The following is a 15,940-nucleotide window of genomic DNA, read 5'->3' on the forward strand; positions in this document are numbered from 1 at the left end:
TTTAAATTCTTATCAGAGCTTACAACACAAAGGAAAACATAAAGTAGAATTACTCGTAACGAGCCCTATACATCTCCTGCATTATTTCCATGAACTAGCTTAACCTCACTTGCAAAGTTTCATTTAACTCAAACATAAGCACAACAAAGAAAAGAGAGTGAGATGCATCTCACTATGTGTTAACGGTGTGAAAATGAAGGTCAAGTAGAAAAACACACACTTGCATACATAGCATTCATTCAAAGCACATTTATACAATTCATATACACACATGCAATTCAATGCTTGGCTAACTTTTTTTTTTTGATCGGCAAAGATAATATATATATATATATATATATGAATATAAACCAAGTACCAAAGGTACCATGATTACAGAAGAATCCAGTGGGATGGTTCCCAAGACAGACTACATAACAGTCTCGGAGGGAACCAAACTGGAAGATAGATAAATACAGCTACTGCTACACTATAAATTCTACCCTCAACTAAGAACAAAAGCATCTCTAAGGTTAGAGGACCATTGATTATAGTGAATTGTGAAATCTTTCTCAAAACTTCTAAGCCATGACCACAGTAAGAATAAAGCATCCTCCAACAGTTTGTTTCCATCAAAGGTGTCATTTGAAAATATGATCTTGTTCCTCAACTGCCACACGTTCCAAGTAAAAGCCACCCACCATACCCTCCATCTATTACCCCGAATTCCATCCACCCAATCAATCATATGTTGGGAGAAATTTTGCCTTGGGTGCTGAGGGAACAAACTAAGCATGTTCACCCAAGACAGAGCTTCCCCCATATCGGTGTAATTCTGCTGCAGTGGAAAAAAAGATGAGCTGCGTCCTCCTCCGATCTCCTACAAAATGGGCAATGAAGGTCATTAATCTTCACATTCCTCCTACGCAAGTTTAGCTTAGTTGGCAATCTGTCCCGAAGTAGCCTCCAAACAAAAACTGCAGCTTTAGAAGGGATTCTTAGTTTACATAATACTTCAAAATCTGCAGTATCGTCTCCCTCTATTACATTTCCCCTCAATTCCATAATGCTTGGCTAACTTGTACTCTAAATATATGTGGTACCGGTAAAATGTTAAGGATTTATTATATCACTTTCATAAAATATATTCTAACACTCATTTCAACTGTGAACATTTTATTAAATACAAGAGAGATGGAAAAGGACATAAAAATATAATAAAAAAATTCCAATAAAACCTATGTTAATGGAACCGCATTAGAGCAGCAACAGAGCCTTAACACTGTTCTATTCCACTTTTTTTTTGTCAAAATTAAATTAAATTTAGATTTCATTTTTCTATTTTGAAATTCTAATTGTCGATAGTTGAATGAGTTAAGTTGTATGGTATGTTAGAAGATTATGTTAGAAGATACCAAATATTAAAATAAATGATAAGTTATGTTATGTTATAGATAAAAGATATGTCAATAATTAGAATAATTATAAAATTATTTTTTGCATTCAGTGCAAACATATAATAATTTCACGCTGCAATCCGAAGCACAGCAGCCGCAATCGCAATTTAAAATGATGCAACTAAGTCTCAAAAAAAATGAGAGATACATACACCAGCATATATAACAGTAACATTCTACCCCTCCCCAAGAAATGCATGCCAATAATCAGAGCATCTTTATGAACATTGTTGTTAAAAAAACAGAGCATCTTTATATATTAGTATTACATAGCAAATTAATGTGGAGAAACAGAGCAACCACTTAGGTGACGGAAATGAAGAGTGAGGAGAGTGGCAGAAAGGGTATCAGGAGAAGGAGAAGTTAGTTAAAATAATTAAGATATTAATTAGTTAGTTAGGGGGTTCATGAGTTAAATAAACAGGAGGATGTAAAGGGATAGGGGCGATTTATTTTGGATTATCATTTTTGTAGATTAAGTTTTAACTCTTTATGAAGGAAAAAATTCTTGGAGGAGAGAGTGTTCTTCTATTCTTTATTTTTTTTTATCCTATTCAATAAATTTGGTCTTTTATTTCCCATTCTTAGTTCTCGGTTTCTAACACTAAAGTACAAAAGTTTATCTGCATGGAAATAGATCAACTTAATTCTAATTAATAGACGTTTCATTTCAAACAGGTCCAATATGAATTTAAGTAGCTAGGCATAGTTCATCTCTGCACAAATCTTTTTTATTCCCTCAATTAAATCTTATTAAAAAAAAGATATTGTTAATATCAATCCAACTGAGGAAAACATTCATTGAAAAAGAAAACATTTACTACATTAAAAGAGAAAAAGTATAAAAAGTTTAAAATCAATGTTAAAGATTTATGTTAACATTATCTTAAAAGACATTGTAACACCCATTTCAACTGTATACATCTTATTAAATAAGGGAGAGATAAAAAGATATACAAAAATGTAAAAAAAAAATTCTAATAAATCGTTAGTTTTAGATTTTTAAAATCGATGTTAAGGATTTATGTAAACATTATCTTAAAAGATATTCTAAGACCCATTTCAACTGTATACATATTAAATGAGGGAGAGATAAAAAGGGAAAAAATATTATTTCTAATAAAACCATAGTTTTAGATTTTTAAAATCAATGTTAAGAATTTATGTTAATATTTTCTTAAAAGATATTCTAACACCCGTTTTAACTGTATATATCTTATTAGATACATATTAAATGAGGGCGAGCCCAGGTGCAGCGGTAAAGTTGTGCCTTGGTGACTTGTTGGTTATGGGTTCGAATCCGGAAATAGCATTAAGTTTTTATATCTTATTAGATACGGGAGAGATAAGAAGGGGAAAAAAAACAATAAATATTTTTTCTAATAAAGCCTTAGTTTTAGATTTTTAAAATCATGTTAAGGATTTATGTTTTAGATTTTTAAAATCAATGTTAAGGATTTATCTTAACATTTTCTTTAATGATATTTTCACTCCCAATTTGACTATATACCTCTTATTAAATTAGAGATAAAAAGGGGGTGAGAAAAAAATGTTATGATGAATAATGTTAAAAGTAAACAAATATCATTTATAAAACAATTTTATTTAGTTGGCAAGAACTTACTTTACTACCTTTAATATGATTTCTCATTCCAATCACATTTATCTATTTACAGTCTTCAAACTTAAAATTTTGCTTAAAAAAAATCCAAGCTCACTTTGAGTTGAAGCAATATAATTTTGGTAGGATTTTTTTTTTATATTCACGTTATAATTGTAAAATATTCATCCACTTTGTAAGATTGCTCATGCTAATAGTGTTTTTCCTATTTATAAAACTTGAATTTGAAACCTTAAAGGATTCCAGCTTAGCATCACTTAGACCAGTAATATTGATAGGAAAAAAATATTATTGAAGCTGTAACAAAAATGAAAGAGATTTGAGGAAAAAGAAAAGATATGAGAATTTCAAAGTTGTAATAGGAGTGAAAAAGACTTTATGTAATGAGTATTGATAACCGTCCACCCTATTTTGAAATGTTTTAGAATGAAAAAAAAAAGAAAAGAGAAATATAGAAAGAAAGAAACAAAATTTGATGAAATGAAAGAATATATGTTTTTTGGTACAGAGAGTACTAGGAATGTGTTATGTGTAGGTGGAAAAAAAAGTGTGAAAATTAGAACTGGTTTTAAAAAAAATCCATTAAATGGTTTTAAATAGTAGATGGTTTTAAATGATTAATAACCAACAAATATTAGCAACAAGATGACCAGAAAACAAATAAATATAATTTGAAACCAAACTAATCATTCTACGCTGAACAGGTACTGCGAAACACTTGAAAGAATTAAATAGCTACTCATACATCCTAGCACAACTAACAACAAGGTAAAGGAATGCTATCAGTAAACTATACATTCATAAATTGCTTATAAGATTATTCTTTGACCAATAAATATGAAAAGTAAAAAAACCTGAGGTTTATGAACAATTTAAATAAAAAACAGAGCCTCCCGACGTATTACATGACAAATTAATGAGGAGAAACAGCTCCCTTGAAAATAAATAGGCATCTGCTACAACAAACATGTCAGCAACAACAGAGGCACTCCGCAGAACTCAGCATTCTGCAGAGTACAATGAATCTTCTTCTTACATTCCTGAATCCTGATACTCCACAAATTATGATTGGATAGAGATCCTGTTGAATGACAAAAGAGAAACCACTTAGGGTACAAACTAATGAATCTATTCATTTTCTTTTAATGAAACAGTATTTGGAAGGTATTTCTTGGCCCTGACAGAAGCATGCATATTCATTTGAAAACCATAATGAAAATAAATGAAAGGAAAAAATAAACTTGTCACTTCTTTGCATCTACCACCTTATACTTTCACTGTCACATCCTATGAATCCTATGTACTCTGGGTCAATTTTTTAAGAAGCAGATAGAATTTGTTTCTTAGGAAAAGCTGAAAACCACTTTGTTTTTTTTAGGAAAAACAACTTAGGCAAACACAAAAAAAAAAAAACAGAGAACTGCTTTTGTGAAAAAAAAACATTTTTTTTTAAAACTCAGCTTAACCAAATGACCCTATATCTAACAGCATCTGAAAATATCTATATCCTATTTAAATCCCTATATTAGTTAAATTTCAACACTCCCAAAGAAAAAATACCCAACCAGATGAACCAAAAGTTAACTGAAAAATAATGGCAGGCTTTTGTAGCAGTATTCATTACAATTTAAATCTACAAAGTCACAATGACATGAAAACACTGTAGCCAACTTAGCAAATAATCAGTTATTTTGGTCATACCTTTAACTAGTTGCAGGTAGAAACACCCTTATTAGTGAGTTCCTTGTAACCTTTCTACAGGTAGGGCATTTAGCCTGTGCAGATAGAGCAGCCCTGATGCAATTCTTGCAAAAAATATGAGCACACCTTGTTGATGTTTCTTCTTCCAAAGCAGACATACATATTGGGCAATTAAAAACAGGCTGCTCCTTGGGAGGTTCAGGTGTCTTATTATTTTCACTCTGCAAAAGGAAAAAGTGTCAGCAATTTGAACTCCTCCAGCAAATGTCAGCAATCAACTGTGAGTTCTTTATATGTTTGATGCAGCAGCAAAACATCAAGGACTGATAAAATTTGTATTCTAATATAGGCTAGATATAGATAAATTATAACAAAAAGTTGTGGATTTCAAGCAGTGCAGCAGAAAAGAGAATGAAACAAAAACAAAGCCATTAAAGTGAAGGCAATGTGAAGAGCATTGCCATATTTTGATCCCAAGGTTCTTATAAAACATCATAAGGATGTACAAAATCCAGTTCTTTGGGATCCCAAGGCATTGTGAAGAGCATTGCCATATTTTGATTCCCTCCCCCATTCCCTATCTAGTATTGTCAAGTTCTTTGGGATCCCCACAAGATGTAAAACAGGTTATTAATCAGTCACAGAACCAATTACATATACAACTATGCAATAAGTCACAGTAATAATGATCCCTAGATGCTTAAAGATCAAGGCTAAACAGGGTATTAATGTGTAGTAATAAATACTTCTACACATAAACAGGGGCTTCTATGGTTTTCTCCTCTGACATGACCAGACCATCTTATGCAAGATTCCATCATATTGTCCTCAATAGATTGCTACTCTGACTCTCTTTAATAATTCATTCATTCCTAATCTTATATTTTGGATATGTCCAGTCATCCATTACAGCATTTTCAACTCCACATCATTAATAATATAATACACATCAGGTATCTATTTGAATATCTATAGCTAAACAAAGGAAAAGTTTGGTTTGGGGGATTTTATTACCGCAGAACAGCTGCTGTTTTCCAAATTTACCCAAAGACTGCCATTGATGATTGTTTGGTTTTGAGGATCTTCTCTGGTCCCATCTTCTGCAATAATCAATAATCATGAACAAGAGATGTTAAACCACCACAAGTCCACAATAATACTAAGAATATATCAGAAATAGATAGCTTCAGTAAACAAGTAGTACACAAATTCCCCCTCTACCAAAAAGTTTGGGAAGGGAACATTTTCCACTACTCTTAACAAAAGTTATATTTCATCTCTTACATATATGTGTAGAAATTTTTTGTCAGTGACAACAACAAAACTAAGATCCACCAACTTCACAACCTAGTGGCAGCAATTTAAATATAGAACCTATGCAAAATGATGTACTAGCATCTCAACAATCCATGCTGACCACTCAGGTATATTGTTTAAATAGCTTATCTTGAACATGAATGGTTTATCAATGCAATCATATCCTAAAGATTTTCTTAAAAAACAATGTGGTATACTCATACAACAATGTGGCTTTTTGAGTCACTCCATTGATAGTTTACTTGTGCAGGGCTTACAATTTTTTGGGGGGAAAGAAGCCAATTTTTTAGCACAAGGCTGTGTTTTTTTAGAACAAGCTTGTTCTTACTACATACTATACAGGAACACCTTTTTGGTGTATAGTTTATGCTCTTTTTATACTTTGCGCTTTGACTTGTAGGGATCTATTTGTAAGAACCTTATTATTTTAATGAAGTATCATATTTCATGATATGTAGGTCTATATTCTTTTGTTATATAATTTTTACTTTCATTTTTGTTACAAAAGTGCAACTTATTTACATATGCCAAATATATACTCTCATGTCACACTCCTTATTATGTTATAGTCAGCCCTCTTTTGCCTTACATATATATTCTCATACGAAAATGAAGTAAAATATATGACGAAAAATATCAACAACTGCCAATTTCATTTAATACAAGTTCTTTTAGGAACCATGTTGTACAATAACATTTGAGTTCTATAAACAACCATGACAACTAAGTTGTTAGACTAAACAACCACTAACAGAACAAAGAATCCACTATAATTTAAGGACCAACTAAACTTAGTTACAAAATGTTTAATAAGGACAGTCTACACTTCAACCTATGACTACCTTAACCTACCTAGTCACTTAGATATAGTTTCCATAATAACAATGCCAACAACAATTACAATTACAATTACAATTGTGAAAGCAATTACAGTTTGCTTCAACCATTCAAAATTAACGTCAAGTGTCAAGTTGGTCTTCATTTTAGCACTTTTCCTATTCAAATTATCAATGTTCATCTTCAATTTATCATATTCATCTATCACTTTTCCTTTGCCACTTAAACTGGAAGATGATGTGATTCTTCATTGTGACATTTTATCGAACACCTTACCAACAACATAACACAATAATTTTTAGAAAACTTAAACGAGTCAAACAGCCAAAACTTCATTGATACAATTTCGAAAGATGAGAAGGAAGCAAACAGAAAAAACATACAACACAACCAATCACACAAAACATAAAAAGGAAACAAAAAATTATGAAACTTACAACACCCACCCTTAACCCAACAACATTAACACAAAAAAAAAAAAAAAAAAAAAAACGAAAAGCAATAAAAAATACCTGACCACAAAAAGGTAGCAACGTCAACTATGTTTTGGGCGGGAGGAGTTTCACGACCCTTGCAACATCACCCACAACTCCACGAGGTGCTTCCATCTTCAAAGCATTTCATGATCTTGATTGTTTTCCCAAGTGTTCAGTTGTTAAAAACTTGAAGGAAAGGGTATTTTCGGAACCAAATTTCATTAAAAGTAGAGGGGAGGTTCGTGTAATTTTAACTCCACAATCAGGGGGAGTTTTGTAGGGGTTAAAAATGGAGGATAGTTACAAAGATTTGTGTAATTTACTCTAAAATAATAATAAAATCAACACTTTTATGGACTAAACCACTTGGGCACAGAAGACTATTCCTTCAATCTAGGGTTTCTGCAGTCTAACCAATTTCTAAATATGAATTGTTCTAAGGATTAATTGGTTAAGTAATTGACGCATTAGATTAAATTATTAGAAACACTTTCATGGACTAAACCACTTTCAGACATTATTGTACACTTTCATCTACTTGAGATTTATTGTATGTCACGACAAACCTTATTTAATAAAAGATATCTAAAACACTTAAGACTATACCTATGTCTCTTAGAAAAAAGGTGGAGATTTTTCCACTAAGGTTGATATCCCCGACATACAACAATGTGCAAAAGGACTAAGGATCGCCTAGGTCACCAAGGAGAAATGAGTTTATTGAAAGGTTTGCAAAAAATGTGTTTTTACAAAATATTTTTCAAAGAGAAAGTTATGATTCCAAGAAAGAGAAGACATTAGGCAACTCTAGAGAATTTGTGAGATAGAGCTAAAAGGCCCCTAGAGGTGAGCGAAGGCACCATCACCCAAACACCCATGAACAAAAACAACCTTCTTCATAGGGAAGGAAAACTCAATCATTCTTGGGTAAGGGAAGAATATTTTAGAGGAACTCCTTCGATAACAAAAGGTAGTTCAACCACTTTTGACCGGTGGTAGTAAGAAGTCATAGTGAGAGAGATGCCTCTCTTGGCTAGAGCTTAACCAGAGATGACAGGTAGCTGGATTATGACTAATAAAAAGATAATACAAACCACACATCTTTAGAAACCAATTGGGAAATGTCTTTATGCATGATGTATGTGTGTTTCTTGTGTTAATGTATAAAGGAGTCGTGAGCCTAGTTGCTAGGTAAGTGATGTGAGGCAGGCTTATACATTAGACAAGGACTTGTGTACGATGTGAGCTACCCATGGGGTTTGAAAGAGGATGTATCTCACAAAGAGGCTATGCAGGCCCTAGTTAGGCAAAAAGAAAATGAAACGATAAGCATGGTCTCATCTAGTGTGATAGGAAAGTGGGACCCTGGTGAGAGGTTAAAGATTAAGAGTGATGTTTAGGTGCTTTAGTGCATTAGTGACCTTAGTGTTGGTGAAGGAAGTCAACACTAGGTGCCTAAGTTAAGGTTGAGGTAAGGTTCAAGGAGATAGTGGTAATGTTATGATGGAATGATAGTCCTAAGTGTGAGCTTTAAGAAAAAAGAAAGGAGAAGCCATGAGAGTTAAAGAAAGGGTCTGTAGAATAGAGTCAACAAAGAGTCCTTAGAGCACTCTCTAAGGCATTATGGCTCATCCTTTTTAGTTTCACTTTTTAAGGGTTAACAAATGGACGCTTACTAGAGATTAGTATAATTGGTACCTCCCAATGCATGGGATTTAGATTATGTTTCATGTATCCCTTTTTCTTATGTTTTGTATAGCATGTAAGTGCGCTTTGTACTAGATTTATTCATGTAATCGATGAATAGTTTTAGAATTCCGCTTAGTTAACTCTGATATTCTTATATGCTAAATTTTTAATTTAGTAGTATAAGGAGACAAAAGATAATATCCTCTGGTGTGTTACACCCTTCTCAATCAAGCACATTCAACTCAACCACACATACTCACAACTTTCCTCTCACTCAAGATCAGCTACATAAACAACTCATTGCAAATGAAAAAAAAAAAGACTCTATCTACCACTGTATATTGTATGATGACAAAATAACTTCTCTGCACCAACATACATGCAATTCAATGGCTAAGCATAATGGTTGTTTGTTTATTTATTAAAGAATTATATATGAATGCATTTTGTTTTTAATTTTTTGGAAAATAATGCTTTCTAAACACAGAAATACACTGATATATGGCAAACTTAGTAATGAAAGTTCAGAACACAAAAGGGCAGTCACTGAAAACAAGAATAATCTGCTGTAGGAGGAAGCCACTTTCATGTTTAAGAGTTTGACAGTTCCTTGGATCTTGAACATCAGCTATGTGACAGTTTCCAAAGTGATCTGCAGCACTTCAAAGAGATAACATATGTCCAGAGAGGATGGCTCATCTAGACTAGTGGAGTTAGTTTCATCCATTATTTGGTGAAGACTTCAAGTTCATGATTCTCTCACCAGAATCTGTGAATAACCAACAGGGAGAGGTAGATCAAGAGGGAGTTATCCCTTTCATATGGTAAAGAAGTCAACTACTTGTTTTACTTTCTTTATCCAAAAGAAGAAAGTCAACTACTTATATTTGATACAACTTTTTTGCTCTTATCTGCCACAACCATAAAAGCCTTAACAAGCTCCTCCTTAACCATGAATAGAACAGAAGCTGCAAAAACACTTTGTACTATCTTTGTGCTCATCCCCTTATAAAAGCCAGGTAGTCCTTCATAACGTATCATTTTAAGTACCGCATCAAAAGTACCTGCATTTATAGACTTAGAAAAGGGAAAGACATGCTTTGACAAAGTGGAATAGTTGGTTTCTTCCTTGTTATCCTTTTTCAAGATAGTAAGTGAAAGGCATAAAGATACAAAAGTTATAGGTTATAATGAAGAAAGTGTACTATAGTTGTCGTGAAAAATGCAAATTTGAACAAAGTAACAACATAGTTTGAAGCCCAGACATATTTTTTGGCCTAAAGTGAATTTTGGAGTCAGACCTCTTCAAGTGAGAAAGAGTAACAAAAAAATTAGGGCCTTACAAAAATAAATGTCTTTTGCTGAAGCAGGAATCAAATCTCATTCTCCAGAATAATTAGGGAAAAAAACACAGGCAGATTACCACTGCACTACACTAATGATTAAAGTTTTATAAATACTAATAGTAAATATATTTTTTGTTGGAGAACTTCTATAAAAATGAATTGCGTAAGCTAATTTTAACTTATGAGAGAAGCTCAATTCATTTTACTTTCTTATTTTCTTCTTGTATGAGTGCTTACAGAAGTTTAAACAGGACCAAAAAAATTGGATAAAACAAAAGAAAACATATACAAAATGTCCAAAGGCAAATTAAGTTATACCACATCGATCTAAAAGCAAACCTGAGTATCTATACGAGCTACTTCCACCAATCTCCTGTTTCGCTTGAAGCCTTGACTGTGTGCAAAGAAACATGTAGTAGTATGAGTCATCAGGCATACACGAGTTTTATGATGCATTTATGGTCAAGACTTGAGACCTTGCAGAAAACTGCAAGAGATCAAACTCTATTCTGTTGTCAGGCCATTATCATGCTGAATAGTTAATGACATACAGATTGCAACAAGAAAGACTTGAAGACAGAAAAATATGGAGTTGATTGGTTTCATTGCATGGAATGAATGTGAAGCAATTAGTGAAGAGAAAATGAAGGAACTATTGGAGAATTTACCTTGACAACTAGTAATGGATATGTTGAGACAGTAGCTCCAAGTTTTGCTATTGCTCCCACCAAAAAGACCTTTTTGAAGGACAGGAGGATGCTTATTTACTGATATGCACAGCAAAGGAAGATATACAAACATTTGACATAAAACAAATAAAAAAGTTCCCCTACAACATGCTTTCCACATGTATACCTCTAAAGCAGATATACTTGTATTCCCTTGCTTCTTAGCAGCGCGTTTTGCCCTTAGATGCTTTAATGAGCTCTCGTAAATCATAAACTGAATTGATGGATTGCATACCTGTGATGAAAATTCCCAGATATATGGAGATTATATGAAAATTCCACATAAACTTGAAATATCAAATAAATAAAAAATGATGATGAGACTGACCATAATAAGGGCAGGGATGACACCCTTCCAAAATCCAACTATACCCGCTTCGTTGTAGACTTCGTTAGCCTTTAACCAAAACAAAGATTCATATCAGCATGAACAGAAGTGAAACTGCCAGGACAACCCTATGAGTAATCTATGCCATTTTTCTGGAACAGTATAAGTGTATAACAAATCTATAATTCAACATGAAAGATCATGAATGTAACTGCAGGAGGTAACTCAGCCATTTTCTGTTTCTGACAAAGATAATGGATAAAGCAGAATGTGAAACAATAAATCATTTTTCAAAATAAAGAAGCCTGAAATTTCTAAGCAAAATAAAACAACAAAATTTCTGATAGTTTAAATAATTAAATTTGTTGTTTCAACAAAAAATCTAGTGATTAAGAGGAGGAAAAAGACCAACAACAAGAAGAAAATCCACATACAATCCCTGACCAATGTATAGAATAAGAATTTATCCGAGAAGAAAAGTGAAATAAGAAGATACTAACCGCATGTATAGTTCCATATGGCCGAGGTTTTATAGAATCGAGTTCTGACAATTTGTCTTGTAATGTTGAGTCTGCTATGGTGCTTTCAGAAGCAGCCCTCCTTAAAGCTTCTTTCTTTTCGTCCATGATTTTCCTTTGTGCTTGAGTATGAGTCTAGAATCAAAATATAAAATGTCACACATAATTGACATTGGACCCAAAACATGGATGCATAGTTTGTGTGTAGCAACAGGGAAATCGAATACTGGCAAGTTTTAAGCATTCAAAATCTATGGATTGTTCCTCTCCTTTTGGTTTTATGCCACATCCAGGCACTTCCATGTGATAAGTACTGAACTTTTGTTACACTTAAGTAACACAACCCAGGTTGTACATGGAATAGCTTGAAATCATGTGCATCCTTGTAATCAAGTATAGGAATGTGAATGAACAGACACTCCAGAGTATAAGAATCTTTATGTGAATTTGTATTTGTCTGTGTTTACTTATACAGACTACACTCATAAAAAATACAAAAATCCATATCTCTTTAGGTAAGGTTGGTTACATCACATGACAACATTTAACTAAATTAAAGACCAAGCCAAGGTAAACGAGAAGGATTTCATTGGGGTCTTGACACCCAAAGTAAAACTCATTGATATACCTAATATGGATCATTTACAAACAAAAAAACCAATGAAAAGCAATCAGAATTATGTTTTACAGACTGCAAGGCTTCAAATAAAATAGTCCAAGAAGAAAATGGAAACATCTGAAAGCACCTGCATCCGAGTCACCAAAACCCATATTGGGTTTGTGAACAACACATTCAAGGACCTGCACAACAGGACAGTTGCAATAAGAATATGAATCAAATAAATAGAAGCTAGGTTCTCTATCACAAACACAACAAACATGAGTATTCTGAAATCCAACATTCAAATAAAAGTGGCATGATGGTGTAATCACCCAGCAATGGCAGCCACAACAAGCCAACCAAACATCCCAACAGTACCATCTCCACGCCCTTTCACCATCCGTGCAGCTGCAATGGCAACTGCCTTGTTCTTAAAAACTTGATAGAAATAGTAGTAAATTCCCTGAAAGCATTGAAATATAAGTGTTTAGATAACCACTCCACAACCCATTGAAAAGCACATAATGTATCATGCCTTTTTTGCTTTTGGTTTTCCACAAGAATTCTCTTTCAGAGGAAATACTGTCTGGGACGCAGTCGAACACTAAATGTGGATATCCTTCTCAATGGGATTTTAATTTTATCCTTGTTCATAACGTTAGAGGAGACTAGCCCCTTCTGGTAGACCAAACTGCTATTAGTATCATCTGTTATGTCTTAAACCTTGAATTTTGCATCCAAAACAGGTGAATACTGAATAATGAGCAAAAGCTATTATGGGGTATGGTTAAAAACTGAAAATTGATAACCTGAGAAGCAGCAGTTCCAAGAAGAGAAGGCTTGAGGCCACTATAGAGTCCACCCCAACCCTCAGTTCCAATGACCTGATAAAGGGTCACAAGCAATAATCAAGATACCATCATAAACAGAACCAAGAAAAAAGAGCAAAAATTGAACCTGAAAGATCTGAAGAAGAGTGCCAGGAGCAGTGGTTGAGTTGGAGGGCAAACTTTGCTTGTTCCTCTTGAGTGTTCTCTCAGTTTGCTGGCGCGTGTTTACCTGAAAAAAATTGCAATTGAATTGGTTACAAAGCCAAAGAGAGAAAAAGAAAGAGAAAGAGAAAGAGAGGGTACCGTTTGAAGAGGATAAGTTATGATTTGAGCAATAATTCCACCACCTGCACCAGCCAAACCATTTGCAATTGCGTTTGATTCTGACATACTTGTTTTGTTACTCCTCCTCTTCCTCAATTCTTCCCCCTTGTTTCCTTAGTCTTAAACCTTAATTCATTTGAGCTTCAATTCACACGTGCTTCTGCTGCCAAAGACAAGATATAAAGAATAGTTACAAGATGATAAGACTTTGACTTCACAATTCATTCATATAGTAAAAGGTCTTGCAGTGAAACTGTGTTTTTTTTATTAGTATTAGTTAAATACGGTTATTATTATATGTGGTGTTAACTGTTGAGCTGACTCGGTGGTTGGTAGTTAGACGCCAGGTAGAAATTAGAGAAGAAAAAAAAACATTAATACACATTCTTAGAATGTTACAAATTTTGTAAATTATATTATTATTTTCGTTTTTTTGGGTGGATAAGATAGGCGTAAGATCTCTAATAATTTGTATATTATTATATTTATGATGTGTATTTCTATTTTGGCATTAATTTTATTATATACTAGAGACTTACTTGTATGAATTCTAATGCCACCTTCGATGGGAGGTGCTTATTTTCTTTTTTCTTGGTTGAGAACTAGTGCTTGCTTAATAAGAACTTCTACTGGACCTGTTTCTTAACAAGAACTTGTTATTGGCACTAGGTGTTTATATAAGTACAGCCTGTACAGGTGTCAAAAAAAATTGTGGGACATGACATAAACTTTTTTTTTTATTGAATAGTAATAATAAAAAAAAAAGTTAGTAGTAATTAATGTTAATGAAATGTAATGATATGTAGTTATTCGTAGAATTTATTGAATAAATTTTTTAAATTGTTGAATTGGAGAGAAAACTTTTTAAGTTGTAAAAAATAAAGATAAGCAATATTTAATAGTGTGACTCACTTAAGATATGTAAAAGAACAGAGAAAAAAAAAAATACTGGAATGGAGATGATCTATGAATAAAGAAGGATGCAACACGTGCCTCCCATTTTTTTTGTGGCATCTTAATACCATTAGGTTAGAGACAACTTTTTTAAAACTATTTACAACTTAACAAATGTCCAAAAATTTAACTTTGGTTTTTGTCAGCATGAATATAATGAGTAGATGAATCTGTGTCAATTTGAGTTAAGTCCATCTATTACAGGTCAATATAATTTTGAGGGGGGTTGAACTCATTAAGCTGAAAGCTAATAATTTACTTCCTAGCATTTCTCACTGTAATGTGGATTATGTTAAACAAGGTGAGTCCTACTCCCTCTGTCTTTAACTTGGATTTGACTCTTTTTTTTTTACATTATTATTGGTACGAAATTTTTAACAACTATTTTTTTATGATTAATTATCTTTATTTTTATTAATTTTTTTATCCATCAACATGTTAGATTTAACTTTATTAATTTACTAAATTGGGTGACCCGTCACATGCACGGATAAATATTTTTTTTATTTTATAAAATATTTCAAATATATAAATATTTTCTGAAATTTATATTAGGAAATATTTGCAAAATATAACATTTTTAAATATTAATTGTAATTGTATGTTTGGTAGACTATGCTTTTTAAAATACAATGAATGATATAAATAAAAATTAGTTATGGGTTCAGTAAGGTAAAAATAAAAATTATATATACGCAAAAGTTTCTAGTTGAAAAAACAATAAGTTAAAAAAATATGTTAAAATATGTTACTAGCATTCAGGAGATCTTGCTCTTATCAAGCTTCATCAGATTTAGCTCACTACTACACACACATACACACCCCTAAAAAGGATTTTATGGTAGTTTGGTCATGTATATGGCATTCCTTGCTTACTCCGCATGGTTAGTTGTCACGTGCTCTTTGCTGAGGATTGTGATTATAAGTTTCTTCATTACAAAGATCATGTTCTCAACGATGTTATGAAAGGACCACAAGTGATAGGTCCATTTCTGTCAGAAAAAGGTATTTTGGGAATATTGAAAATTGTTAAGCACGTGGGGGTGAGAATAGTGCAAAGCGAGAAGAGAATAGTAATTCCCAGATGGAACATAGTTGCAGAGAGGTTGTGATAGACACCCCATTCAATTTGGAACCCAAAATGTGTGTAAGGCTGGGCCTGTGACTAGTTGTGGGCGTTATCAAATAATATGGAAGCAGTTTAATTAACTTAATTAAATGCATTTCTTATAGT

The 15,940-nt window shown here is 32.8% G+C and overlaps 1 protein-coding gene across 2 annotated transcripts; it reads right to left on the reverse strand.

Annotated features, from left to right (window-relative positions):
* Positions 1 to 3,839: 3,839 nt before the first annotated feature.
* LOC100775304 (peroxisomal nicotinamide adenine dinucleotide carrier-like) lies at positions 3,840 to 14,002 on the reverse strand. 2 transcript variants are annotated; one of them, XM_041013043.1, is made up of 14 exons: positions 13,732 to 13,953; positions 13,556 to 13,657; positions 13,408 to 13,482; positions 12,931 to 13,061; positions 12,744 to 12,798; positions 11,980 to 12,132; positions 11,480 to 11,548; positions 11,279 to 11,386; positions 11,092 to 11,160; positions 10,763 to 10,817; positions 7,430 to 10,141; positions 5,773 to 5,858; positions 4,759 to 4,979; positions 3,840 to 4,138 (listed from the first exon to the last, which is right to left on the reverse strand). In XM_041013043.1, exons 1-11 carry the CDS (start codon positions 13,816 to 13,818, stop codon positions 9,951 to 9,953), a joined length of 1,095 nt encoding a protein of 364 aa, XP_040868977.1. In that variant the 5' UTR covers positions 13,819 to 13,953; the 3' UTR covers positions 3,840 to 4,138; positions 4,759 to 4,979; positions 5,773 to 5,858; positions 7,430 to 9,950. The 2 variants fall into 2 exon arrangements, with proteins under 2 accessions (XP_040868977.1, NP_001242427.2); NM_001255498.3 differs by lacking the exons at positions 3,840 to 4,138; positions 4,759 to 4,979; positions 5,773 to 5,858 and having other exon boundaries at positions 9,458 to 10,141; positions 13,732 to 14,002.
* Between the last annotated feature and the right edge of the window lie 1,938 nt (positions 14,003 to 15,940).

The sequence above is a fragment of the Glycine max genome, chromosome 20 (assembly GCF_000004515.6).
Source record: "Glycine max cultivar Williams 82 chromosome 20, Glycine_max_v4.0, whole genome shotgun sequence".
Taxonomy (NCBI): Eukaryota; Viridiplantae; Streptophyta; class Magnoliopsida; order Fabales; family Fabaceae; genus Glycine; species Glycine max.

Bases quoted from the DNA above. Each gene is read 5' to 3' on its own strand.
- LOC100775304 (XM_041013043.1), bottom strand. From the start codon at position 13,818: ATGTCAGAATCAAACGCAATTGCAAATGGTTTGGCTGGTGCAGGTGGT. The intron at 13,658-13,731 runs GTACCCTCTCTT...AATTTTTTTCAG, and splicing joins TAACTTATCCTCTTCAAACG to GTAAACACGCGCCAGCAAAC. The intron at 11,549-11,979 runs GTTAGTATCTTC...TTTTGGTTAAAG, and splicing joins CATATGGAACTATACATGCG to GCTAACGAAGTCTACAACGA.